Consider the following 25184-nt stretch of genomic DNA (forward strand, 5'->3'; position numbering starts at 1 on the left):
TGGCCACTCCATGTCAAGAGCCTCCGCCGAAAAATGGCGATGATCTGAGAGGAGTCGCATGGACGAGGAGCGGTCGACCTCGAGCAGACGCGCAGCAGAATCCGCTGAGATTGGGAACTCTCTCCCCCTCCTCCTGGATCACTGACTCACAGGGTTGTACAAGACGGTGGAACTGTAAGGCTTCCGGAGGAGATTCAATGAGTGGGTGAGCTACAGTGTGGAGGTAATTGAGAATGAGACGCGGTGCTGTCAAGCTGCTCGCCCTGCAGTTTGCCCTTCTGTCATGTCGGATCTGTGCAGCCATCCTCATGCCAGGCACTCAACTGATTCTTGCCTACGATCCGTCGATTGCGAACCTGTCAACCAACATCAACTTGCTGTTTCAAGTTCAAACTGCGGGCCCTGCGACGAAGCTGCAGGGTTTTCTGATGAATTTCTCGGACTCCTCGACCTCTGTGAGCAGAGACCTGCATTTCACGGAGGCTTGGAGCTCTCGGAATGCGGCGCCAGCGGGCAACGACACGCTCGCTTCAGTGGACCGCGTCTCCTGGAACAAGCTGACGTACGCAATTGAGATTTCTTTCAAGAGGGAGCTTCCTAGTGGGTTCTGGGTGGACATCACCATCTCTTCCTCCAACGGGATCCGCCTCCCCGAGCGAGGGCTGTTGCAACAGGACTCGAGACTGGTGAACGAAGAAGTGCTTTCCTCTTCCTCGTGCTCGTAACCTTCTTGTGTCAGACGTTCAGCGGCGCCACGTGCATTTCCCCCGCCGTAGGAAGTTTTCTTGATATCGCCAACCCGACAGAGCTCCGGTAGGGAAGGGAAGGAGGGATGGAGTATCTATGGGAGAGGAAGGAGGGAAGAAGGAGATGAGGACGAGGAAAAATCGGGCAGGGGAGGAAGAAAAGTTCGACTGCGATGTGTGTCAAGGTATGACGGCATTCTGTTGCCTGCAGGGTGTCTGGAGATAAACTTGGGCAAATCATCTTCCGTCCTCATTTCCGTATTTTCCCTCAAGACAAGGTTCAGGATTGAGATGGTCTCAATCCTGAAACGAGACTAACACCTCTTCTTCTTTCCTTCCCCTTCCCCTTCCCAACCTCCTCCTCTTTCTCCTCCTTCCAGGTCATCATCGACTTGCCGGATTTCTACACAACATCGGAGACAAGCGTAGTCACCATAGGGGGCACCACGGAGAGTTGGAGTCTGAGCAAGAGGACACTGACAATACAGTTCAGCTCTACACAGGAGAAGGACGTGCTGCAGTCCATCTCCGTATGGCCGACCATCTCCATTCCTGTCAACGGGCTGCTATCATCGTCTACTGCCTTGACAATCTCCTGCGATTGTGCGGAAGGACCGGTATGAGAACGAGGAGAACGAGGAGGAGGAGGAGGAGGAGGAGGAAGAAGAGTGCAAGGTGGAGGAGGAGTGGAGGGGGAGGACGAGGGGGACGAGGAGGACTGCAAGGAGGAGGAAGAGGAGGAGTGGAAACCCATCAGGGAACGAACACTTGTGCGAGCCAGCGGGTGATGAGAGATCGGAAATGGAAGAGGAGGAAGTAGCGTAGAGCTTATGCGCTTGCCCAGGTCACTCCTACCCCCTTCGTGAAGATCCCCGATGTTGTCGGATACATCGCACAGTCAAGCTTGAAGCTCAGCAAGAGCTCCTGCTTGTTCGACGGTTTCAGGTAGGGCATGTGCGAGAGAGCAGACGAGGGAGTGGGAGGGAGGAAGAGGATGAAGTGGGAGGGATGTAGAAGTGTTCGAAGAAGTTCAAGAGCTGGAAGCAACTAAGGTAGAGCCTGAAGGGAAAGGCAGACGGTGGGGGGGGAGGAGGGAAATGTTGGGAACAGAAGAGATGAAACGAGGACGAGCGTAGCCCTGAGATGCTGCGGATCAGGTGGCAGTGCGAGTGGAAAGCTCCGAGGGTCGACGAGGCAAGCGAGCTCGTCTTTGCGTTCAAGTTCTCCTCTTGGAGCTTCCTCAAGGGCGACCCGCTGCGGGTCAAGCTGGAAGGGTTCGGAGGGGAGAGGAGGGAGGGCTTCCCAGTCTCCCAGACGCCCATTCTTGCCGAGTTGAGCCCTCCCTCTACCCTCGCTCGCCATCCCTACGGCTGCCCCTCCAACGCGGGCTGTGCCAGCATGCAGTACGCAGGAGACTCGCTCTTCTCCTCTGCCTCCTGGGACCCGCAGGCCTCTCTGCTGGTGTTCACAGCCTCCAAGGACGTCCCTGCTCAGACCAGCATCGTGCTGGTCGTCTCCTCCTCGGCTGGGCTGCGGGTCCCAACGGTCGGGCTGTGGAGCAAGTCACCGGTGTCCATCCCCCTTGACTTCCCGCTGAACCTCTCGACCTCTGTGCTGCAGAACCTCTACCCTGTGATGGCGTACAGGACTGTGTCCCTGTCCTTCTCTCCTCTCCTCCCGAACAGGAGGGTCGAGCTGGTCTTCAGGATGCAGCCATGGGTGCAGATGCAGGCGGGAGAGAACATCACGCTCCTTCTCCCTGGCTTCGTTGCCCAGCAGAACGCGAGCTGCCGAGGAGGACGGGAGTTCTTGGCGAGTTTCAACTCCACTAGCAGCGGGCAGCTGCTAGTCTTGTTCACGCTCCTGCAAGGCGTGCTTCCCCTGGGGGAGAGGAACGTCAGCTGTTCCGGCCTCCTCTCCCCTCCCCTCGGGACGTCGGGCCTCGTCGCCATGAGCTCCTTCCTCCCCTTGAGCAGGAGGCCGTCGGAGCAGAGGGCAGACCTGCAGTTCATCCTCCCTCCCCTCCTCAACGTCAGCCTGACCTTCAGCAACGACACCAGCTCTGACGCAGTCGCTCTGCTCCTCTCCTTCAACCTCTCCATCCCCCTCGTCGCCGGCGACCGCATCGAGCTCCTCCTTCCGGGCTTCAAGTCACAGCGCACATCCTCCGTCTCCACGGACACCGGGAGGGTGCAGTACGACGGCTCCTCCCAGACCCTCTCAGTTACGCTGACGGTGGACCTGCCGGAAGGAGGACCCAGGAGTCTCCTCGTCCCCCAGAGCGCGAATATGTTCCTGCCCCTCCGCGGCCTCGAGCAGAACGATCCTTCTCTGCGCTGGAGGGTGAGCATGAGCAAGCAGGAGCAGGAGTGGCTTCCCTTGTACTACTCTCAGAGGATCACGCAGAGGCTGGACAACAGCTCCGTCTCCTTCCTCACCCCTCGCGCCGGGCAGCTCACCGACCTCCTCCTCACTGTCCGCTCCTTCGAGCCCTACTTCAAGGACGGCACCTCCATCCTCCTCCTTCTCCCAGGCTTCCCTCCCACCTCCGGCCTGACCGTCACAGGAGCTGACAAGGTCTCCCTGGTATGGAACGCGAGCTCCCAGCAGCTCACCGTCACCATCCTTCAGCTCGGAGCCGCCGCAGACAGCAGGAGCATCTCCCTTCTCTTCCGCAAGGTTCAGTTGCCCCCAGCTGGAGTCGACCTTCTCGCCTCCTCCTCCCTGGCCTTTAGCCTGCTCTCCGACGGTCGCATGCTGTTTCCCCCACAGCCCTTCACCTCCGTCGGGCTCGTCGGCGCGCTCCTCGACTCGCGGATCGACTTCTTCCCCCGCAACCCGCCCGGCTCGCTGCTTGGCCTCAACCTCGCCTTCACCCCTGGCATGCAGCTGCTGATCGGAGAAACCTTGGTAAGAGATTACGATGATGATGATGATGATGATGGAGATGATACTGGTGGTGGTGGTGGTGGTGGTGGTGGTGGTGATGATGATGATGATGATGATGGTAGTGTCATGGGTTGAACAAGGACGAGCGTTCGTTTGATATTCAGTTATGCGTCATACAATCAAAGTCACTGACAGGTTTTCTCAGGTCCTCAACTTGACAGGTTTTACAGGGGCAGACAACAATCTCATTCTCCTCTCTTCTCATTCCTCCACTACCTACTTCCAGGTGCCTCCTCCTCCTCCTCCTCCTCCTCCTCCTCCTCCTCCTCCTCCTCCTCCTCCTCCTCCTCCTCCTCCTCCTCCTCCTCCTTCCTTCCTCCTTCTAACTCCTCCTCCTCCTTCTAACTCCTCCTCCTCCTCTTCTCCTTCTACCTCCTTCTACCTTCTCCTTCTACCTCCTTGCTCTCTTCTTCTCTCGTCTCACCCGCGTCTTTCATCCCGTTCTGACACATTCCTTGTCCTCCTTCTTCCTCCCCTTGCTACCTCTTCTCCTCATTTCCTCCTTCATCCTCTCCCTCCACGCACACGCTCACCTCTCGCATCCCCTTACAGGAGGCGAGCTGGAAGCAATCATCGCAGCAGCTCATCCTCACCGCCTCCTCGCTGCTCCCTCGCTTCACCCCGGTCGACGTCGTCGTCCCCTCCTCCTCCGGCATCCGGTCGCCGTCGGCCGGCATTGCCAGCTGTGCAGCAGCAGCAGCCTGCCCCCTCCGTCTCTCCTCCTCTGCTCGCAGCGGGCCTGTCCTCTCCTCCGACCTCGTGGACTATCAACCCCTGGGGTACGTCAAGAGGATCAGCGTTGCCTTCTCCTCCTACGTCATCGACACGCCCGTCTCCCTCTCCCTCTCCCTCTCCCTCTCCCTCCAGCTGGCCGCCGGCGACCAGATCCTTCTCTACCTCCCCTCCTTCTCCTCCTCCCTGGTCGGCCAGGACGTCTCCGGCTCCTTCTCCCACCCCCTGCTCTTCCTCGGGCCGCTGGCGATGGAGGGAGGAGCGCTGGTGGTGACCTTCATCGCCCGGGGCGTCGTTGCCATCGATCAGGACGTCTCCTTCCTCCTCTCCTCCTCTCTCCGCATCTTCCTCCCTCCCCGTGGCATCAGGCGATCGGCGAACCAGCTCGACCTGCTGGTGAGGAGGACGGTCCTCTCCGGCCCTGTGGACATCCTCCCCCGCAACTCCCTCTTCGCCCTTCCCCTCCTCTTCTCCTTCGACCAGGCTCGCGTCTCCTTCGACCCTCCTCGCGCCGGCCCCGTCTCGATCTCCTTCCTCCTCAACCCTGCCGTACCCTTGGCGGAGGGCGATACGATTCACCTCCTCCTCCCTCAGTTCCGGCAGACCGTGCTGGTCCCAACGCCCCACGATCTCCTGCTGGGGTCGACGAGGGTGGCAAGCTGGCGGGTCGAGGTTGGGGGGATAGCAGTCCAGCTGCTACAGAACGTGACGGCAAACTCAAGCATGCAGTTCTTGGTCAACAGCAGCGAAGGTTTCCTGGTACCCCTTGAAGGCATCTTGGCAGACTCGCTCCCCCAGCTCAAGTTCCAGGGACAGGAAGGGAAACTTGACCGTCTCCTCCTCTCCTTCGACCCTGTGCAGGCAGCCCTGCTGAACATGCGGATGACCTTCCTTCCCGCCATCGCCAACACCGTCGCCTCGGTCACCATCTCCTTCGTCGGAACTTCCGAGCTCATGAAAGACGATGTGATCAGGTGCCCTGCAGTCTCCTCTCCTTCCTTCTCCTCTCCTCTCCTCCTTCTCCTCCTCCTCCTCCTCCTCCTCCTCCTCCTCCTCCTCCTCCTCCTCCTCCTCCTCTTCCTGCTCTTTCTCTGTTCTTTCTCTCCCTTCTCCTTGCTCATTCACCTCACTATCATCCACCAGCTTTTCACTTGCAGGCTTCACGAGGCAGTTCGACTGCTGGGACCAGCAGAGCTCGTATCCCCAGCGCTGCATCTACTCAGTCATCGCCTCCTCCAAATTCTGCCTCCCTTGCGGCGACGGCTGCCTCCTCCAATCCGGCACTCGAGGGTGCTTGTTCACCGTCCTCACCAGCCTTGGGCAGCAGCAGCAGCGGCGGCAGCAGCAGCAGCCTAGCGATCCTACCGTCTTCAACGGAGCATGGCTCCCCAGCACCTCAGTCCTGCTCATCAACACCAACAGCAGTGTCGCAGCTCGAATCCCCGTCTCCGTCCTCCTCCCAGCTGCCCTCCAGCTCGTCCTCCCCGCAGCTGGAGTCAGCGCTTCCTCCCCCCTCCTCTACTCCCTCTCCAACAGGTGGGGTGACATGAAGCAGCAGAACGTTCCTAGCAGGACCATCGTCGCCGCGTTCCTGCAGCTCCCGACCGTACAGTTCGGGTCGCACCGCGCCGGTCTGTCCGACTCCCTTCTCCTCTCCTTCACCCTGGCCGTCCCCCTCCTCCGGGGAGATCTCCTTATCCTCCAGCTCCTCGATTTCCTCCCCGCTCCTGCCCTTGCGCGGTCTCCGACGGTCAGCGTCTCCTCGACGCCCGCTGGCCTCTCCCTCTCGGGCAGCTGGAACGCTTCCTCCCGCCAGCTAACGTTCTCCGTGGAGCTCGATCGGGTGGAAGGAGGAACTCCGATCTCGCTGCTGATGGCGCAGGGAACCTTCATCCTCCCCTATCAGGGTGAGGCGAAGCAGCCGCCTTCCTCTTCTCCTCCTCCTCAACCTCCTCCCCATCATCATCATCATCATCATCATCATCATCATCATCATCATCATCATCATCATGTCCCTCCTGTTCGTCTCGTGCAATCTTTCTGCCCTTCTCCCCTGCTCGCCTTCTCATCCTGATCCTCTCCTTTCCTCCTCCTCTCTCTTCTCCTCTTCTCCTCTTCTTTTGCCCTCCTGCTCCTCCTCTTGGCTGCTGCTCCTCCTCTTGGCTGCTGCTGCTGCTGCTGCTGCTGTCTTCTCCTAACCCTCTGCTTCTACTTGTGATTTCGTTTCCTCAGGCCTCCGAGGGGATGAAAACAAAATCTTCTTGCAGATCATTGGAAGCATCGGGGTCGTCGATCCCTCCCCTGTCTCTTACAAGGGTGAGGGGGGGAGGACAGAAGATGGAGGAGGAGAGCGAGAAGAAGAGCGATCGACCAGCTCGTATCCTTCCTTCGATACTCTTCCACTTTCCTCACACTTACTCGATCACTGCTGGCTCTTTCTCTCTCTCCGATTCCCCTCCTTTCCTTCCTGTTCTCCTCTTCATCTCCTGACTACCCCGAAAGCTTCAGATACCTCTCAAGACTCACAGCAGGATCGTTCTGCAGAAGTCCTGCCCGTTCGCTCTCGACCCGTGAGGACTTGACCTGACCTCCTTCCCTTCCCCTCCCCTCCCTTCTCCTCTCCTCCCCTCCCCTTCTTTCCATTCCCTTCCCTTCCGCCTTCACTAAACTGCGTTCATGACTTCCTTGCAGTTGTAATGATGCAAACTCAATTTCAATCGTCTCAGTCGGTGAGATTTTCTTGCTCTTTCCCTCCTCCTCCCTGACACCAAACAGCCGACCCCTCGCTCTTCACCATCGAGACTGAGAACCCGTTGGGAATCGTCTCGCCGATTCCTGTTTGCCGCCATTGAGAGGAGGTGAGGTGATGACGTGGCACGCAGGTCCGGCTGGTGACAGCCGTTGGCTCCGACGATCTCAGGTAGTCTCATGCAGCGTGTGAGAGGAAGTGACGGGTGGGAACAGCGGGGACTGGCGAGGAGAGACGGTCTCAAGTGCAGGATACGTGGATGTGAGAAATAATCAGTGAAGACTGTTCTACCCTCGTCTTGTTACCTTGCTTGTTGTCTTTGCTGACATTGTTCTCCGTTGCAGTACATTACAACTCTCAAACTTGGTTGTATCTCAATCTCAACGACATGTCCCGCCATCGCCAACTACGACTGCAACTACATCCAAACTCCGACACATGTGCAGGTTTGAGATTTGAAAATGAATGAAAATGATGATGACAATGACAAGTATTGGGGAATGTAACAAAGAGTTTGAGGGCGATATGGGGATGACGATGACGATGACGATGATAATGGTGGTGCTGGTGGTGATGGTGGTGATGATGACGATGACATGATGGCAACCTATGTTTGCACATTGTTGTGTTTTGCTGCCAACATGTTGACAACCCTCAAAAGGTTGCTGGGGAAAACATGCAGGTATCAACGCAGACTTCAAGGTTTCACTCTGTCACTGACGACATGACGTACCTGCTGTCGGGGTAAAACAGCATCCGTTGCACTTTACATGTCAAGTTTTGAACCTCTTTGCTGTCGCCAGGAGCTCCAGCGTTTTGACCATCAAGAGCAAAGACAACGGTCAAGTCAATGTTTACAACTCCTCGAACAACAAGGTGAGACAAACTCAAAGCTCACCATGACATCAGAACACAACACAACACAACACAACACAACACAACACATTGAGTCTCTCACCTGTTAGAACGCTTGCCTCCGATATCGTGCACTCCGTCGGGTGAATCTTGAAGGCGATTGGGATACAATACTGGAGATGCAATGGCCGAGTACCTTCCTTGCTATTGGTCGACTCTCTTCCCGACTGTTCTCCTTTCCCCTCCTTTCCCCCTGTCTTGCTTCTGCAGCGTCTTCCTCCTCTTCCCGGTCATCCTCCTTCTCCCCCTCCCCCTCCCCTTCTCTGCTTCTGCTCTCCTCTCATCTCCTCTCACTGTCCTGTTTGCCCATCTCTCCCTCCACCTTCGCCATCCCCCCGCCCTCCTCACTTGTATGACCTCGTGCGATCCCAGTGAGAGGGACTGGCGACCTGGCAGTGAGGCTTAGGTTCAAGCTCACGGCGATCAAACAGTTCAGCCCGTTCGGGCTTGAGCTGGCGACGTCATACGAGAACGAGGTCAGCGAGAGGAGAGGAGAGGAGAGGAGGGGAGATCAGAGTGGTTGTGTGGAGAGATCAGTAGGGAACAGCCCGAGGGGAGGAGGGAGGAGGGAGGAGGGAGGAGGGAGGAGGGAGGAGGGGAGAGGGAGAGGTAGCCGTCGCCATTGCTGACGATCTTGTTTGCAGTACCTCAAGCTGGCACTGGCAGACATCGCAGGTGAAGTTTGCGGTGCGAGTGTGTCAGAGGAGTGAGGGACGAGCAGGAGTGTCTTCTACCAGCGTCTCCTTCACCAGCGACAAGTATCCTCCGGTCCCTTCTCCTTTCTCCCTCCCCAGCCCGCAAGCTCACACAGAACAACAGATAGAGCAATGCAACCAGCTCGACTCCTGCAACATAGAAGCATGGGTGAGGAGCAAGAGAGGCAGAGACAGGCAGAGCGAGAGGGAGGGGGGGAAGAGAGGGAGGGAGGGACGCTGGGGAGAGTCTCATGCTGGTGACCTGCAGTTGTCTGCTGAGACGGTCGATCAGAAGACTATCGTCTCAAACTGGATCGCTCAGATCAGCAAGGCGGTGAGCCGTGCTGTCACTCCTGCCTCTTCCCTTCCTACCCCTTCTCCTCCTTCCCTACCTCCATCTCTTCCCCTGTTCCTCCTTCCTCCTCCTCTTTTCCTCCCCACACATGTCTTCCTCCTCTTCCTCCTCTTCCTCTTTTCCTCCCCCTCCCCATCTCTTCCTCCTCTTCCTCTGTTTCTCCCCCCCATTGCTCGTCTCTGCTCCTCGTCATCCAGAACTTGATCTTCCCTCAACCTACACCCTTGCAGTTTGATTCTGGCGATTTCAACAAGCGGCTCAGCGTGAGGGATTTGTTTGCTACAGCTACGCTCAACGAAAATCCATTTGTAAGCCTCCCTCCTCCCTCAACTCGTTCTCCTCTCTTTCCCATCTACACCTTTCTTCCTATCCACGATCACCACCACGAGCCCCTCCTTCCCTCTCTTCCTCCATCCTGATGCATGCCCACCCCTCACACTTGGCCAACCTGCTCACCTCCGTTGCCTCTCCTCTCCTCCTCCTCCCTCGTCCCTCTCAACGTCTCTTCTCTCCCTCCCTCCCTCATCTTCCCCTGACATTCTTTCAGCCCTCCAAACAACTGGACAAGGACACGACTTGCCCTCCGGTCACCTCCCGATTTTACAGCTTCCCCAACTACGGCAAATGGACGGACCCTGTCGAGGAAAGTGCTGTGCAAAGGAGGCAGTGTATAGCGAAACTTGGACGAGGGAAGGGAGAAGCTTGGAGGAGGAGAACAAGGAGGAGAGGGGAGCGGGGGGAGGGGAGTGCGGAAGGAGGAGAAGGTCCTGACGCCTTCTTCAGGGAATGGATCTCATCAAGTCAACGGACGTGAACGAGGCAGGCATGCTGAACCGCAAGTCCGCCGACTGCCTCACAAAGGTTCCCATCCTCCGACTATCCTTCTCCTATCCGACCCTCTTCTCCTCCGCTTCTCCTCCCCATCCCCTCCCCTTCTCCTCCCCTTCTCCTCCCCTTCTCCTCCCCCTCTCCTCCCCCTCTCCTCCCCTTCTTGGGGCCTCACATGCTCATAGAACGGAGCGCTCGACGGGGACAATGTGCAGTACGATCAATCCTACACTGTGACCTTCACGCCCACGACGGTGAGGGGGCTAAAGAGGGAAGGGGATAGAGGGCAGGAGAACAGGAGGGAGAAGGGGCGGAGGTTATGGACGGTTGAAGTAGATTAGGAAAGGAGTCAGTTCGTGAGAGGGGAGGCGACAAGGAGCATGAGCTGATATCTCAAACTCAGATCCTGCTGCGCAATGGCAACCCTCCCAGCAGTCTGGCGTCTGCTACGAGCCCCCCCGCGCAGGTGAGTAGGAGCTTCCATACGTGGAGGGAACAGGACATGACGATCAAGTTCAGACCAACGTCACCACGACATTCAGCGCAGGGCCACGGAGGGAGCCAGGTATGCTGGCAGCGCTGGTGGTGGCGATGCTGCTGTTCGTGGCAGTGGGGGTCAGGGGAGCGACTGAGTGAGAAGGAAACAAGATGTATTTTATTACATGAGGGGGACAAGCTTCTTTCACACACCCACTTGAGCCCCGGGAGTGGACAAACGGACGGGGAAACTGATGCTGGAAACCCTCTACATGCCGACGATGGGGAGGCTGACAGGAGAGATCATCATGGACTTGAATCGCTCCATGTTGTGCTGGGTCTCGCACTTCACAACCTGCCATGGCGTCAAGCGCTGACGAGGATGCAAACACACTCTCACCTCCTCGTATGTTCCCTTGACACCGCACGAGCAGGTGTATTCGATGCCCTTGCAAGAGGTTTCGTGCTCAGCAACATCCTCATAAATTCCAGAGTATCCGCAGTTCTTCTGGCAGACGAAGGCCTGGGGGATCATGCAGGGGCAGGTAGGAGAAGAGATGAGTCTGATGATACAAGGCGTTCAGATGCATCGTGGAAGAGCGCTCGAGGTGTCATACCTGAGCTGCTCCATCTTCTGGGCACGATGCTGGGTGATACACTGAGCCCTGGCGAGGATGAGCTTGTTCTCAAGGAACTTCTCGTCGGCGGCAGCGAGGGCAGCCTTGGTAGTATCGTAGTTCTCGCGGCAATCCTGGAGGACCTTGTCGTTCTCGGTCTGGCGAGCAGTGATCTGCTGAACGAGCTGCAGGTCCCGACGTCACTACCGAGTGAACAACAGCACGTGTCCAGTACCTGAGGGTTGGCCTCGAAGGTCTTGAGGTCTCTCTCGATCTGATCGGCCAGGACCTCGGCGCTGTACATCTGCTGGTGGAGGGTGTCGAACTTGAACTGCGCCTCGATGTACTCCCTCATCTCAGCGTCGACCTGGGGGTATCCTTGTGAGTTTCGAAATCGCGCAAGGCACTAACTCGCACCTTCTGACCGCACTTGATGAGCTCTCTGTTGCTCTCCTCGTAGTCAGCCATGGCTATTCTAGTCCTGAGAGGTCGTTAGCTTGCATAGCTGCACTCACAACGAGAAACTCACTCGAGGCAGGTTCTGTTCTGGCATTCTCCAGCGCGGATGCCGCCCTCGAACATGTTGAGGGACGCTACTTCTTCGATCTTTTCGTCGCTGAGAATGTCCTCGACCTTGTTCTCCGGGTGGTGAGGGATGATGACTTCGACGACCAAGCAGTTCTGGCCGACAATGATCTGTCCAACCTTGAAAGGGGCACACTGCTCGTGCATACCGAGCTTGATGAGGGGACCACGAAGCTTCTCCTTGAGCGAGGTTCTGAGCGCCTCTTCGCCCTCGGGCTTGAGAACCTCTTCGTCCTTGTTGAGGCGAACGCGGAGGGCGATGGGTCCACCATCGCGGGGCTTGGGAGCAGGGCAGGAGGCCAAAGACGCCATGGAAGCTGGTGAGAGCGATTGAGGGTCACCCGGTTATAAACCTTCTAAAAGGGAATGGGGGGTGGGGGTTTGATGTTGAGGGGTCCCCAGAGCTGAAAAGGGGGTGAAAAGAGGCAAAATCGAGAGGAATGGGGGGTGGGATTCGAAACGGGTAGTTCGTGTGGAGATTCAGTGATGACTGGTGGGTCATACGTAGGTTCTAGGAAGCATATCATCAGTCTCGGATCTCCTAGCGGGAGTCCATTCAGGTCCTAGGAAAGTGTCCTATCATCAGTCTACCACGCCTAACAACCGTTTTTTTCCTGGGTGCAGATGTTGCCTACCCTACAGTATATTTTTGGAGTACCCACCCTGGATTCATAGTGATAACATGTCTTGAAATAAGGGGTAGTAATGAATCCCCTACCCCCCGATCAACATAACAAAAACCTCCTCGAGCACCAAGGGAAATAGAGCCGTTACACACGAGTGTGCGAGGGGCACAATTAGAAATATTTCCAAAAATAGAAGCAGATTTAAAAATCTCGGTACAAAGATCAAGAATCAGTAGAAACTTTCTGTACGTCCCCTCGAGGCTGTTAAAAGTGATCTCTTACAACCAACTCGTGGCCCTTGTACCATGTCAAGTTGACTTTTCTTACAATTCATTATTATACCAGCCGGGCGTGAGGGGCTCGGAGTCCGGCGGCCGGGCCGGTCGGCGGCGGGCACTGGGTGACGCCGGGCCCCGGGCCCGGGGCCCAGGAGTACTGTTAGTGCCGCGCTCAGTCACTAAAAAATGATAGGGAAGCCTCGGAGTTTGGTGGGGTGATCTAGATAGGGGTAGGGGTAATAGATACACCGGTACATTTGTCTGTTGTGTGTGTCAAAATTTGAGGTAGGGTGATCAATTGTGTACTAATGATGTGGGGTGGGTGAGAGGACTCTGGAGGGTAGTGATCAGGCGCATCCCTAGAGGGCTTCAAGAACTTTGCGTGCATGTAAATCGATGCGTAGGAGAGGAGGGAAAGTGGAAGAGAGGCTGGGGATAGAAGAGAAGAGAGAGGGACAAGGAACAAGATCCGTACATGCTCAGCACCTGAAAGAACAAAGCTGAAGAAAGATGAAGAATGAGAACCGGTAGTTGTCGACGCGAAGTCGATCGGAAAAGAGGCGGGGCTGACTATTCTGCAAGGGCTGCAATGAACAATCACTCTCACAGCATCCTGCTAACGCCTGTAACTTTGTCAGGATCGAATGATATGAGCAAGGTGGAGACCGAGTTGAAACAAAGACTATTGCCCTCTCCTCAAGATCCTCCCGGTGAAGGTCCACCTACCTACTGCTAAGTGGATTGCTCTAAGATCTCTTGCCTTCAGATCCAAACGCACAGAGGAGGGTGTTGAGTGCCGAGGCCGCAACCGACCTAGAGGAAGGATGTGGGACGAGGAGGATCGCTCTCCAGATCACCGGGATGACCTGCGCGAGCTGCGTCTCCAAGGTCGAGAGGACTATCTCCTCGCTGAGAGGAGTGAGCAACGTGTCCGTCAACCTCCTCACCGAGACTGCCGGTCTGAGATCGATCTCCAACACTTGTCAACTTGACTGATGTGACCGCACGCAAGGCCTTGAGATCTCGGCAGACATCGCGGTTGACGATGTCGTCCGAACGGTGGAGAACCTCGGCTATGGAGCTAAAGAGAAAGTGTCTGGATCGAAGGTGAACCTAGGGAGGCAAGGATTGTTCTCTGCTGATCTGAACAAGCAGGCTCTGTACTTTACCTTGTGGGCCGCTGGGACGTCCCTCTTGCATACCAAGGAAACGGTTGAGAGGTCTTTGAACCAACTGGGACTCAACAAGTACAAAGTCGTTCCTTTCGAGTCATCAGAGCCCGAGATTCAGCATCGCTTGCAAGCTATGTATCACAATGACGGGGGGCCGACGTTCGATGCGATGTCGACGGTGGTTGTGCAGGGGTCGTTCTCCACAGCGGACATCACTGTAAGGGACCTGTTGGATCTGCTGTGGGACAAACAGTTGAAAGCTGGGAGCATTACGATGCCCAACCAGGTCAATCAGAATGGCGCGCTCCTCAAACGGAGGCAGCTCCAAAGGCTCCTGCTGGCCAGCTGCATCTTCACGGTCCCGTGCTTTCTGATTGCCATGGTGTTTCCTATGATACCGTCCCTGAATGTTGTGCTTTCGCAACGAATTTGGGGTGCAGTGAGTCTGGGAACGATTCTCACGTGGATCCTGTCGACGCCAGTTCAGTTTGTGATTGCCGCAAAGATGTACTACAAGGCCTACCGCACGATCCTCACAGGGACGCCTGGAATGGAAGTGTTGATCATGACCGGCACCTCGGCCTCGTACATCTATTCCGTCATTGCGGTCATCATCTCCTCGGGAGCGGATTTCGAGCTGCATTCCTTCTTCGAGACCGGGTCCATGCTCATCACCTTCGTCTACTTAGGCAAACTCCTGGAAGCGATAGCGACGGGACGGACCTCCATGGCGCTCGAGAAGCTGATGAACTTGCAGCCGGCCACTGCACTGATCGTGTATAACTTCGAGATGGACGATGATGGGGGCGGTGGGCGGCCGGGGGCATCAAGCCTGGAGAGGGAAGTTGATGTCGACCTCCTCAAAGTCGGAGACGTAGTCAAGGTTCTGCCTGGAGGCAAAATCCCCGCGGACGGGACCGTGATGCGGGGGAAGGGGTCAGTGAACGAGAGCATGATCACAGGCGAGTCTCTCCCGGTTGACAAGCAGCCCGGATCGAAGGTGATCTGCGGCACCATCAACCTGAACGGGTTCATCTACATGAGAGTTGAACAGACTGGCGATTCTACGATCCTCGCACAGATCGTCAACCTCGTCCAGGAGGCGCAGGCCTCCAAGACTGAGATCCAGCGGATCGCCGACGTCATCGCCGGAGTCTTCGTCAAGGTTGTCATAGTCATCGCACTCCTGACATGGATGACTTGGGTCTTGCTCGTGACCAACGGGTTCGCTCAGCCCGAATATGAAGGCAACTTGCTCCATCCGACCGTCTTTGCGCTCATCTTTGCCATGTCGGTGTTGGTTATCGCATGCCCCTGTGCGCTCGGACTGGCGACTCCGACGGCCGTCATGGTGGGCACTGGAGTGGGAGCGAGGGAAGGGATCCTGATTAAGGGAGGGCGAGCGCTGGAGACGGCTCATCGCATCAGTGCGATCATCTTTGACAAGACAGGTACTGTAACTCAGGGCAAACCGCAAGTCACAGGGCACTGGTGTGTCACTGCTGAGGGCTCTAGGAAGGAGGCGATCAGCACAATGATGTGGAGCTTGCTGGAGAGTGCAGAAGCAAACTCGGAACATCCACTGGGGCAGGCGATCCATCAGAAGGCTCGGACGATGTTGGAGAGCAGCGGGAGGGAGGAGGAGTCGTTGATGGGGCAAGTCGGCGGTCCCGAGGATGGAGGAGCAACAGACTTTGAGACCGTCGCTGGTCGTGGACTCAAGTGCAAGGTGAGCAGAGAGTCTGAGGGATCGATGGCGTGAGGCACCTGACAACAGGTGCGGGACATCGACGTGTGCATCGGAAATGCTGCCTTCATGCACGATGTTGGTGCTGTGTGGGCCAAAGACGTCGAAGGGGGAAGGGCAGGAGATCGGGCCAACGAGATCATTGCCGAATGGGAGTCGCAGGCAAGTACAAGCCTGCATGTAAGCGAGCGAGCCTGAGCTTGTCGCTACAGGGCTGTACCGTCGTCCTCGTCTCCATCCAAGGCATGATTATAGGGTGCTTGGCTCTGTCCGATCCCATTAAGGTCGAGGGCGTGTGCTGGTCTCGCCTTGCTGACGTCAGCGGCCTCTTCAGCCCGAGGCTAAGGATGTCGTCAACTGGTTGACGCAAAAGAAGATGGAGGTCTGGTTGGTCACAGGCGACAACTCGCACGCAGGTCTTACGAGCATCTTCTAGTGACTCGCTGACTCTGCAGCATCAGCCATGCATGCTGCAAGAAGCATCGGCATCAGCAACGTGCAAGCAGAGGTACTCAAGTCTCTCATCGACCTCCTGCTTGACCCCTCATGCTCAGACGTTCCCAGCCGACAAGGTTGCGCGCGTGAAGGCGCTGCAGGTTGAGGGTCGACTTGTGTGCATGAGCTAAAGGCGGAGGAGCAGGCGGAGGGCCATGTGGTCGCCATGGTAGGAGACGGGATCAACGACTCTCCTGCGCTCGCTCAGGTTCGTTGACTGACCGTCGAAACATGTGACTCGCTTCCAGGCTGATCTGGGGATCGCGATCGGAAGCGGCACAGACATCGCGATCGAGGCTGCGGACATTGTGAGGGGTCAAGATGCTTCGTCGTTCTTGTGACGGAGATTGCAGGTGCTGATGCATGCGAGCCTGCAGGACGTGGCCGTCGCCGTTCATCTCTCCATGGTGGAGCCCCTGCCGCTCCTCGTGCTCTGCCTTATCCTCCTTGCAGGCGACTTATCGTCGGATCATCATCAACTTCATCTGGGCCTTCTTCTTCAACATCATCGGCATCCCTCTTGCCGCCGGGCTGTTCCATCCTCTGGGTGTGCTGCTGCCCCCTGGGCGGCAGGACTTGCCATGGCACGGCAGTTCCCTTGCAGCCGGGTTGTCGACTGACGAGTCGACAGGCCTGCTCGTCAGTGTTGGTAGTGATGTCTTCCTTGCTCTTGAACCGATACAGGAGACCTGCCTTCAGCCGGGGGCAAGGTGACTCGTTTCCACATCCTCCTGCTATCGAGCACTGAACATGGCTGCTGACGCTACAGGAGCAAGGAGTCAGGCAACAGGAGCCCCCGTCCTCCACTCTCAGGGCATCCAGGCTGCCAATACGTCTTCCATGGTGGTCGGTTGCAGCTGTGGGAACACGGGTCCTTGACTGATCCCTCGTCCCTCCTCCCTTCTCACGTTGGAGTCCAGGGTGTCGCTGCCCCCCCATCCGCTACCTCTATCAGCCCTCGAGCGGCGGGTACGTTCCCGAGGAGCATCGCTGCGCGGACTTTGGGTGCGAGGTGAGCGGGAAGGAGAAGGAGCGGCGGGGATGGTGGTGACGTGCTGCTGCCGCTGGCAGTCCTGCTCCAAGTGCAACGAGATCATCGAGAAGTCCAAGGAAGTTCGTTCAGTGCATGTGAAGAGCGCGGGCGATGGTCATGCCCTGCTCCTCAAGGTTCAGGGCATGTCGTGCGGAAAGTGCTCGAGCCGAGTGAACAAGTGCCTCTCGAAGCAGGTTGCCCGCCTCCTGCCGCCTGCCCTGCATTTCTGACCGCATGCTGTCAGGAGGGAGTGACGAGGGTTGAGGTCGACTTGGAGAGGGGGGAAGCGCGAGTATGGGGAGACGTTGTCAGCGCCGATGCAGTGCCTTGCGATCTTCGAGTCGAAGGGATGACCTGCTCCAAGTGCGAAAACCGGGTGAAGAAGATGATTCAGAAGATAACCAAGGAAGCTGTCATCAAGGTCAACCTCTCCAATGGGCTCGTTCAGGTCCACAAGGGCGCCAAGTTCATCGACCAGGTCGTGTCGGAGTTGTCCTCCAACGGGTATATGGCTCACAAGCTCCCTGGCAAGACCAGCGACGTGGATCTTTGCGCTTCCCTCGTGGAACTGGGATACAATGCAACCACCATGGAGGGCTCCGGGCATGGCGGAGCAGCACAAGACGGCAGGAAGGTGGTCTACGTGTTTGGAGAGGCAGAACTGCGCGCTGGCTCTGAGATCAAGGCTTTGCTTCTTCAAGCTCTTGGAGCTGCGTACGACGACCGGGACCTTACCTTCATACCCATAGCCGTTCGTGACGAGCAACGAGGAGCGCAAGAGGAGGAGCTGGCCGATCGCCAGCTCAAGCTCGTGTACATGGCATGGATGAAAGTGAATCCTGACGGGGATGATGAGAGGAGAGTGCTCGAAAGGCTCGTGACAAGAGGGTGGCAAGCATTTGTTGTCTGAAAGGTATAACGATGTAGGACTGTCAGACACTTGAGTGAAGGCAATCGGGATGTTTTATGACAAAACGCTCTCAAACGCTAAATACTCTTAACATGAAATGGCTTTTGCCAACACGTGTCGGTCACGCGTCAGTCCTGCCTGTTTGAGGAACTCCTTGAGCGAGAAGTGCCCTTCTTCTATCGCGATCTCTACTACCGTCCTTCCATCTGTACATCGGCAATTCAAGTCGGCTCCCCCCTCCAGCAGCGCTTGGAAGCTATCCACATCTCCCTTCTGCGCTGCGATGGCCAGTGCAGGAAAACCGTCAGCATCGCACAGTTCAGGGTTTGCGCCAGCGGCAAGCAGGAGCTTGATACTCTCGGTCTTGCCTTTCTTGGTGGCGCGGATCAAGGCAGTGCACCCGTCCGCATCCAGGGCATTTAGATCTCTGCAGTATTGCAGAAGAGCGGAGAGACAGCTGGCATAACAGGACGCAAAGTGCAGTGCCTTTTCGCCCTTGTCTGTCTTCGCCTCCGTGTCTGCTCCTGCCTTGACGAGGACCCGGATACACTCCGGCTCCACGCAGTTGGCTGCGTTCATCAGGGCAGTGCGTCCGTTCCTCATGCTCGCATTTGGATCAGCCTGAGCAGCCAGAAGCAACTCCAAGCACTTTGGGTCGCCACTGGTCGCCGCGTTCATGAGAGGAGTCCTCCCATTGATGCCGTTGTGAGCACCAGGATTGGCTCCTGAGTCCAACAAGAGCTTCAGGCAGCTGGTCCTCGCAGCCTTGACGGCAATGCAGCTGCTCGCATAGTGGCTCGAGGCGAAGTGCGCAGCTGTCTCACCGCAGTCGTTGATGGTGTTCGGGTTTGCTCCTGCTTGAAGGAGTTGCCCAACGATCTCTACATGTGCGAGCTTCGCAGCGGTCAACAGGCAGGCCTCGTTTCTTTGACGACAGATAGCGTTTGCATCCACATTGGAGTCAAGAAGGAGTTTAGTGAAGTCTGATTTCCCGCATCTCACTGCATGGATCAGTGCTTCCTCTTGCTTCTGCCTTGTTTCGTCAGAGCGCTTCCCGGACATGAGTCGCTTCAATCGTTCCATGTCATCGGTACTGACTGCTTCAACATAATCGCAAAAGTCATCTTCCCATAGCATATTTCTTCAAACGATCCTGAGGCAAATTGAAATGTGGACTTGACCCTCACAGGATGCTCGACAGGATGTATCAAGGTGATTCAACTCGATTTGTAGATGAGTGATGAGCTTTCCCTCCGACTCCGCTCTGGTTCCAGGTCCAGGATGAGATTCTTTTGCCAGCTTTGCAGAAACGATCGAAGAGAGATAGGGAGGAGAGGAAAGGGAGCAGCCCTTGGCAGAACTTGGCGCAAGGCAGCAACAAGCAAGCAACAAGCAGCACGGGGTTGGGGAACGGGTTGGGGAACGGGGTTGGGGAGGAGGCGGAGGAGATTAAAATCCTTGATGAACTTACAGGAAACCTGCAGGGATTGGGGTGGGGCAGCAGAGAGTTGAGGGTACAAGCTTACCCAAGTTTCATTAGTATCTCTATATAGAGATTGCGATAGTCAACCCCTATCCCTTGAAGAAAACCAGTCAATGGCCAAAATTGAGGAATGGGGGGTGGGGTAGTAGAGGTGGGGTTGCTGCGAGATGATGCGAGATACCTACACCTGGCAGATCAAATTTTGAAAAAGAAATATTTCGTCTTTTGGGTACTATAATTTAAATTGGATGTAAAAGCAAGCACCACCCCCCACCCCTGTCTTTCGACCATGAGCTCCTTAGTACCCAACAACTTTACCTCAATTTTACCCCTACTTACAGACCCCGAACCGTCAGGCGCATTCAAGTCCAACGGCGACCGGACATCTTTCGGAGGCTAATAAAGGTTATTAGCCTGTCTAAAAGGTTATTATAGCAGGTCCGTGGTCATGAAACTCCATTTCTCTTTGTGGTACCTAGCGGCTGCTCGCTGTGTGAGGGTAACGTGACGGCGATAGAGATTGAAGGGTCGTAGAGCTCTCGAGATCGCATTCCGCTAGCAGTCTGATGGCATGTGCTAGTCCCAAGGGTCAGCAAAAGGGTCACGGAGCCTCCGACACTCTGACACGTACTGAGGCCGTGCCACTTGCCGTGCCCTAAGACCTTCACCTTGCCTTTTTGGATACGGTAGTACCCCGGGGCCCGCCGGGGGCCCCACCACAGCCACCCGACTGTTTCAGTCGGTGGCGGGTCCCGGGGGCCCGCCCGGGCGGCCGGGAGCGGCGGCGGGCCCCGGGTCACCGGGTTGTCGTCGTACGCCCTGATTTTTCAAAGTTTAACTCAACTTTGAGTGAAGGCCGTTAGTAACCAAGACTGAGGTGTGATCGGAGTGTGATAAAGCCGTTGCCCAGTCGCAACATGCAACGCGGTGAGGACGAGCCTGGCATGGAGGCTCATCAGATGCAGCCAGCACCGTCAAGGACAAACCATGCCAGGCTCATCAGATGCAGCCAGCACAAGGACAAACTTGAAAGGGGCCGATGAAAGTTCAATGCCATGATGGCTGGTCTACCTCACCTGGCTCCGAAGAGACGATGTCGCCTTGAATCATCGGATCCTCAAAGCTACTAGACAAGCATTTCAATCTCTGCGGAGTCCTTGTGGCCGCCCAAGTACCTGAGTCACTGGCCGTTGATTCAGCAACTTGACTTTTCAACTTGAAGAAATTCGAATCAACAACTGCATCTCCTCACTTCACTCGGACTTGTGCACATCCTTCTAGATGACTTCAAGCAGGGGTTGCGTCGAAATGCTGGAGCTCCTTGCTCAATTTAGCAGGGATCCCAATCAGCATACCATAGTTGGTCGCATGTTGAACTTAGTCTTGCATCAGTTTCCGTTGATCTCCAGGAACGACGATATCTTTAAGAAGTACCAAACAACAATAAGGCTGTTATGGCAGCAGCCGAATCTTCTCATGATCCATTCTTGCACTCTGAAGAGGATTGTGGGAATGGACTGCAACAGCGACTCCATTCTGTGCTCTCTTGTAGAAGTTATGATGCTGAAAACAGATTTTCAGATAGCGGCATACATTGAAACGGTCTCTAGTTTCATTCTTTCTCGTCACTGTCGCTGCCTTGATCTTCTTGGGAGTTACGCAGTCTGCAAGCATTTCTCGTCCAGGAAGACTGCAATGAGATGTCTCACCAAGGCAGCGATGAAGGACATGTCGTTGTTCGAGGCGTGCGTTAAGACCATTCTACAAAAACTGTCAGATGTCCATGTCAAGACAGATTTCTGTCTGGAGGCTCTCCTAGACCTGGCTCGATCAAGCTGCCTTGCATTCTTGGCTCTTATCGCGGAGCACATGAATCGACTTGACCGTGACGGAAGAGTTTTCATTGCGGTCCTACACGTGATCAAAATCATCGCACATGACAGCAACTGGACCTCAAACTGTGTACACACTCTGAATATGAATTTGCAGCATGAAAGCAACTTGGCTCGCCAGAACGCTATACAAGCAATTGCTTTCGTTTGCAACAAAGAAACTACAAAGAATTACACTAGTGTGAAGACTACTCTTTACTTTCAGGACAGCGTTTCAACGTCAGAAATTCAACAATCTGTCCTCAAAGAGATGGCAAGGTATTTAGAACATTCCTCGAAAGACGTACAGGAATCAGCCATATCTGCTTTCAAAGCCCTGAAAGAAGTGGGAGTCAGCAAAATCTCAATTGTTCAATGCGTTTCGAATTATCTTACCAATCCCTCAGAACAAATTCGTGATATGGCAGTTTACGGTATTTCGCAGATAATTTCCAACTCGGACACTGATTGTGTACACATCTTATTTGAGACGATGAAAAACTCTAGCGAGCTTCAAAGAAAATCTATTGTTCGCGCGCTGAGCAGAATTCTTCCAGAAACAAACATACGTGACATGAGCGCTACTTTGCCGAAGATAGAAAGCATCTACAGGGTGGAAATCGCTTTCACACTTCTTTCTTCACCTTCTACTTTCCTTACTGATGAGAAGGAGACTTTCTTAGGAACTCTGGCTCGGGTGACAGGAATTGCAGTTGAACGAATCAGTCTACGTGACGTCACTCGTGTCTCTCCATCAATAACACATGAAATATTGGCTAAAAGCGAACATGGACCAAAAACTTTGGGCTTGAACCAGAGCTATTGGAATTCGACAAAGCCGAATTCCAGAAAGAGGAGGGGAGCGGCTTACGGCGGTGCAATGACGGTGCGTGTCGAGTGTGACATCCTTCTCAACAAGAATGAAACATGCGAGTTACTGTTTGATTCTGACAATCTGCAACAAGTTCTTTCCGAACAGGGTTACATTTGGCTGGAAGTAGTTCGACCCGCCTCGATTGCAAGCACGAACTCAACTCTGATTTCTCAGACAATGATGGATCTTTTGCAGGAGGAGCAGAGCCATCACGTGATACACGATGCCCTTAAAGTTCTCGAAGCCGTTGTCGAGCAGAAGCATATAGGGCTCAAATATATGTGATCCATGAAATGATCCATGAATTTTCTATTTTTCAAAGGGATGCTCTATCATGCACAAGAACCATGATCATGATATGTATTCATTACCACACAGCAAGAACAACGAGGCTTTAACCCCTGCTCTTGAGGAAAGCGATGAGATCTGCACGATCCTCGGCCTTCTTCAGACCAGCAAACACCATCTTAGTACCGGGCATGTACTATCGAGCGCTGTCAGTTGCATCACAATAGCCCAGTCAAGCTTACCTTCTTGGGATCCTGCAAGTAGACCTCAAGGTGCTTGTCACTCCAGATGATTCCAGAGTTCTTGTTGGCAGCCGAGTACGCAAACCCGGCTACCTGGCCTGACTCACGTCCAATGATACCCCACAAATTGGGTCCCTGTCCGTTCTTTCCACCCTGAACCATTCTTTAGCAAACAAGGCGCACTAAATGTCTAGCAGTTTGAAAACAAGACATAAACAAAACAAAATCGAAGAAAGTCGAAGAGCACTGTCAACAGATGCATTGCCGTGGAATAGATTGGGAGAAAGCGACACAACTCATGACATCAGATTCAGTCATAAGCTTGAGTAAACATAAAGGAACTCTAACACACTTTCGACGGCATCTATAATGTCTACAAGGAGCCTGGTCAGGCCAACAATCAACATCACAGGACACATCGTGTCTGGCAAATCCCCACGCTGTCACGAGACCATAGATTCCAGACATCCCTCGCAACAAGTAAGGGTTCTAACCTGGTCGGCATTGTGGCACTGGGCGCACTTGGTCTTGAAGATCTTCGCACCCTTCTCGACATTTCCGTCGGCTACAGTCACATCCGGCTCAGGGATACCCATGGTGTTCGCTGCTTCTCGCTGCTTGCTTGAGGTTGCTCAGAATGTGGGGGTAGGGTCTGGTTGGGGTGCATATCCCACGGCCTCGGGGTAAGTTGATGGTAGATAAGGGGGGTAGTCGTGCAAGGACACTGTACGACGATGGGAAATAAGGGGGTATGTCACGGGCTCAGTACGGGTCCTGCGAGATGATTTCTTATTCTGCAAGGTAGGGGTGTGCAATGAGTCCACTGACCGGTGGATGGCGATGAGGGGGTGGGGTGGAGGAGGGGTGATGAATGTGGTACGAGGCGTAGAATGGGGATCTGGATGGGTGGGTCCCATGTACCCCCCTTGCCCTGAGACCCTTGAGGATCTTGGGGGATCTGTGACTGAGGTGGAAGGGGGTAGAGACAGGGGGGTGGTGGAATGCGTAGGGTGGTAGGGGGTAGGGGAGGAGCGGGAGCTTGGGAGTGTGTCCACGTGCTGATGCGATGGAGCGATCCTATTTCTCAATTTAAAAATCAGTATATTGAAAAGAAACTCAATTATTCCATAGTACAGATTCAATTCTTATTTCAATTTACAATGGAAATTATTTGTATGTTAAAATTGAAAGGTAATAATTTGTTTCCAAATTACATCTATATATATTCCCAACGGTAATGATTTCAGTACCAGTCACTCTCAATAATCGTACCAGTTCCTTTTTTGTCAAGGAGCTCTAGCGGGAGGGCGTCAAGGGGGGTAGAGGGTCCATAATGAATATTATATGGGTAGGTCATTGTATATCCAAAGGGAGGGTAGGGTCAAACATAAGTGATCAGATGGTGGGGTGGGACATAGACATGCTACGTATCAGCTGTCATCCATAAAAAAGAGCTCTGAGGCGAGCCAGTAAAACCAATTTCTGTGGCCCGGCGGCCCCGGGCCCGGCCCGAGAGTAAAATGCTAGCTGGAGTACTTGGTGTCCGTCCGATAACCGTTACGATCTCCGTTATCCTTGGCCCTTGGTCCCGCAGGCCGCGAATGAATGGTGGTGTGAAGGTAAGCGGAGGACGAACGCTGATGAGAGAGTTGAGGCCGATAGAGGGGTTAGAGAGGTGAAACGATTCTATTGACCTCTGTTGTGTATCATAGTGACTATCCCCAACCTGTTCTCTGGTGCTTCTTCTTGTCTTAACCTGATTTCAATGCATACAGATGTTAGTTCAGTTTCAATTGGCAAGCTTCTTTGCCGTTGCCTTCACGCTTGTGCTGCAAACTCCACATGTCGGAGCTACATGTGCGAACTTTGCAGCTTGGCTGAAACCTGTCAACCAGAGCCATGTAAGTCCAAATCCGCAAGTGCTATCCATTAATACAACGTTTTCAGCAAGCGTTTGGGTTTGTGGCTTTCAGGCCTTTGCCTGATGGACAGTCCATCGTAATAGATTGGCAAATTCAGTACCCTTCGAATGCAAACCCGAACATTCAGACGAGGCTGGCCGGGGTTTTCGGTCCTTCGACGAACCCTCCGGCAAGTGCATCGGCCTGTTTTCGCTTTTTGACGTCATTCATTTCAGTATAAGCCATCGAATTCGGGTCCTTTGTTGGATTTGGGATCCATTGTCAGCTCTCCTGGGAACGTAGTCTCGTCCCGAATAATGAGAGCATCCAACCACATGTCTCAAATCTTGTCGTTTATGCGTGAGGGGTCGCTTTTCGTCGATGTGAGCAGTACCGCTGTATGCTCGCTTTCCTCCTGATTTGCACTTGCAAAGGTCATATTGGACCCCACAACAAAAGAAGAGCTTTACGGAAAGATTGTCATTCCAAGCTGTATGGAGGCTTCGCTACAAAATACTTTCGCATCGGGATTTGCAAATCTTCTCTACACGGCAGAATACTATGCACTTCGGTTCATTTTTCGACAGGATGTAACAGGTGTAACTGCTTCATTGGG

At 54.8% G+C, this 25184-nt stretch overlaps 5 protein-coding genes across 5 annotated transcripts; 3 read left to right on the top strand and 2 right to left on the bottom strand.

Moving 5' to 3' along the window:
- Positions 1-233: 233 nt before the first annotated feature.
- Positions 234-10605, top strand: GUITHDRAFT_102821 (hypothetical protein; the record flags this gene model as incomplete). The annotated part of the gene is made up of 26 exons (XM_005838481.1): positions 234-686; positions 740-813; positions 958-1024; positions 1127-1363; positions 1591-1691; positions 1904-3656; positions 4248-5401; positions 5571-6334; positions 6660-6743; positions 7119-7156; positions 7310-7347; positions 7392-7437; positions 7521-7622; positions 7838-7920; positions 7980-8052; positions 8142-8241; positions 8464-8567; positions 8736-8766; positions 8813-8955; positions 9055-9120; positions 9372-9449; positions 9689-9727; positions 9925-10002; positions 10155-10223; positions 10373-10435; positions 10489-10605. 26 exons carry the CDS (start codon positions 234-236, stop codon positions 10603-10605), a joined length of 5955 nt encoding a protein of 1984 aa, XP_005838538.1.
- A 189-nt stretch (positions 10606-10794) lies between these two features.
- GUITHDRAFT_134466 (hypothetical protein) lies at positions 10795-11960 on the bottom strand (the record flags this gene model as incomplete). Its single annotated transcript, XM_005838482.1, has 6 exons — positions 10795-10801; positions 10875-11009; positions 11064-11248; positions 11299-11430; positions 11481-11544; positions 11593-11960. The coding sequence occupies 6 exons, from the start codon at positions 11958-11960 to the stop codon at positions 10795-10797; spliced, it is 891 nt and encodes a 296-aa protein (XP_005838539.1).
- A 1102-nt stretch (positions 11961-13062) lies between these two features.
- Positions 13063-17909, top strand: GUITHDRAFT_102823 (hypothetical protein; the record flags this gene model as incomplete). The annotated part of the gene is made up of 18 exons (XM_005838483.1): positions 13063-13079; positions 13135-13262; positions 13319-13510; positions 13565-13659; positions 13708-15453; positions 15502-15651; positions 15684-15755; positions 15806-15887; positions 15933-15979; positions 16026-16067; positions 16112-16174; positions 16215-16274; positions 16320-16373; positions 16420-16513; positions 16736-16837; positions 16887-16978; positions 17038-17193; positions 17244-17909. 18 exons carry the CDS (start codon positions 13063-13065, stop codon positions 17907-17909), a joined length of 3858 nt encoding a protein of 1285 aa, XP_005838540.1.
- Positions 17910-20760: 2851 nt separating this feature from the next.
- Positions 20761-22422, top strand: GUITHDRAFT_102825 (hypothetical protein; the record flags this gene model as incomplete). The annotated part of the gene is made up of 1 exon (XM_005838484.1): positions 20761-22422. One exon carries the CDS (start codon positions 20761-20763, stop codon positions 22420-22422), a length of 1662 nt encoding a protein of 553 aa, XP_005838541.1.
- Positions 22418-23282, bottom strand: GUITHDRAFT_150937 (hypothetical protein). The gene is made up of 3 exons (XM_005838485.1): positions 23162-23282; positions 22668-22820; positions 22418-22621 (listed from the first exon to the last, which is right to left on the bottom strand). The coding sequence occupies exons 1-3, from the start codon at positions 23261-23263 to the stop codon at positions 22532-22534; spliced, it is 345 nt and encodes a 114-aa protein (XP_005838542.1). The 5' UTR covers positions 23264-23282; the 3' UTR covers positions 22418-22531.
- Between the last annotated feature and the right edge of the window lie 1902 nt (positions 23283-25184).

The sequence above is a fragment of the Guillardia theta genome (assembly GCF_000315625.1).
Source record: "Guillardia theta CCMP2712 unplaced genomic scaffold GUITHscaffold_11, whole genome shotgun sequence".
Classification (NCBI taxonomy): Eukaryota; class Cryptophyceae; order Pyrenomonadales; family Geminigeraceae; genus Guillardia; species Guillardia theta.

Bases quoted from the DNA above. Each gene is read 5' to 3' on its own strand.
- GUITHDRAFT_150937 (XM_005838485.1), bottom strand. From the start codon at position 23,263: ATGGGTATCCCTGAGCCGGATGTGACTGTAGCCGACGGAAATGTCGAG. The intron at 22,821-23,161 runs GTTAGAACCCTT...AGAATGGTTCAG, and splicing joins AGTGCCACAATGCCGACCAG to GGTGGAAAGAACGGACAGGG. The intron at 22,622-22,667 runs GTAAGCTTGACT...AGCGCTCGATAG, and splicing joins ACTTGCAGGATCCCAAGAAG to TACATGCCCGGTACTAAGAT.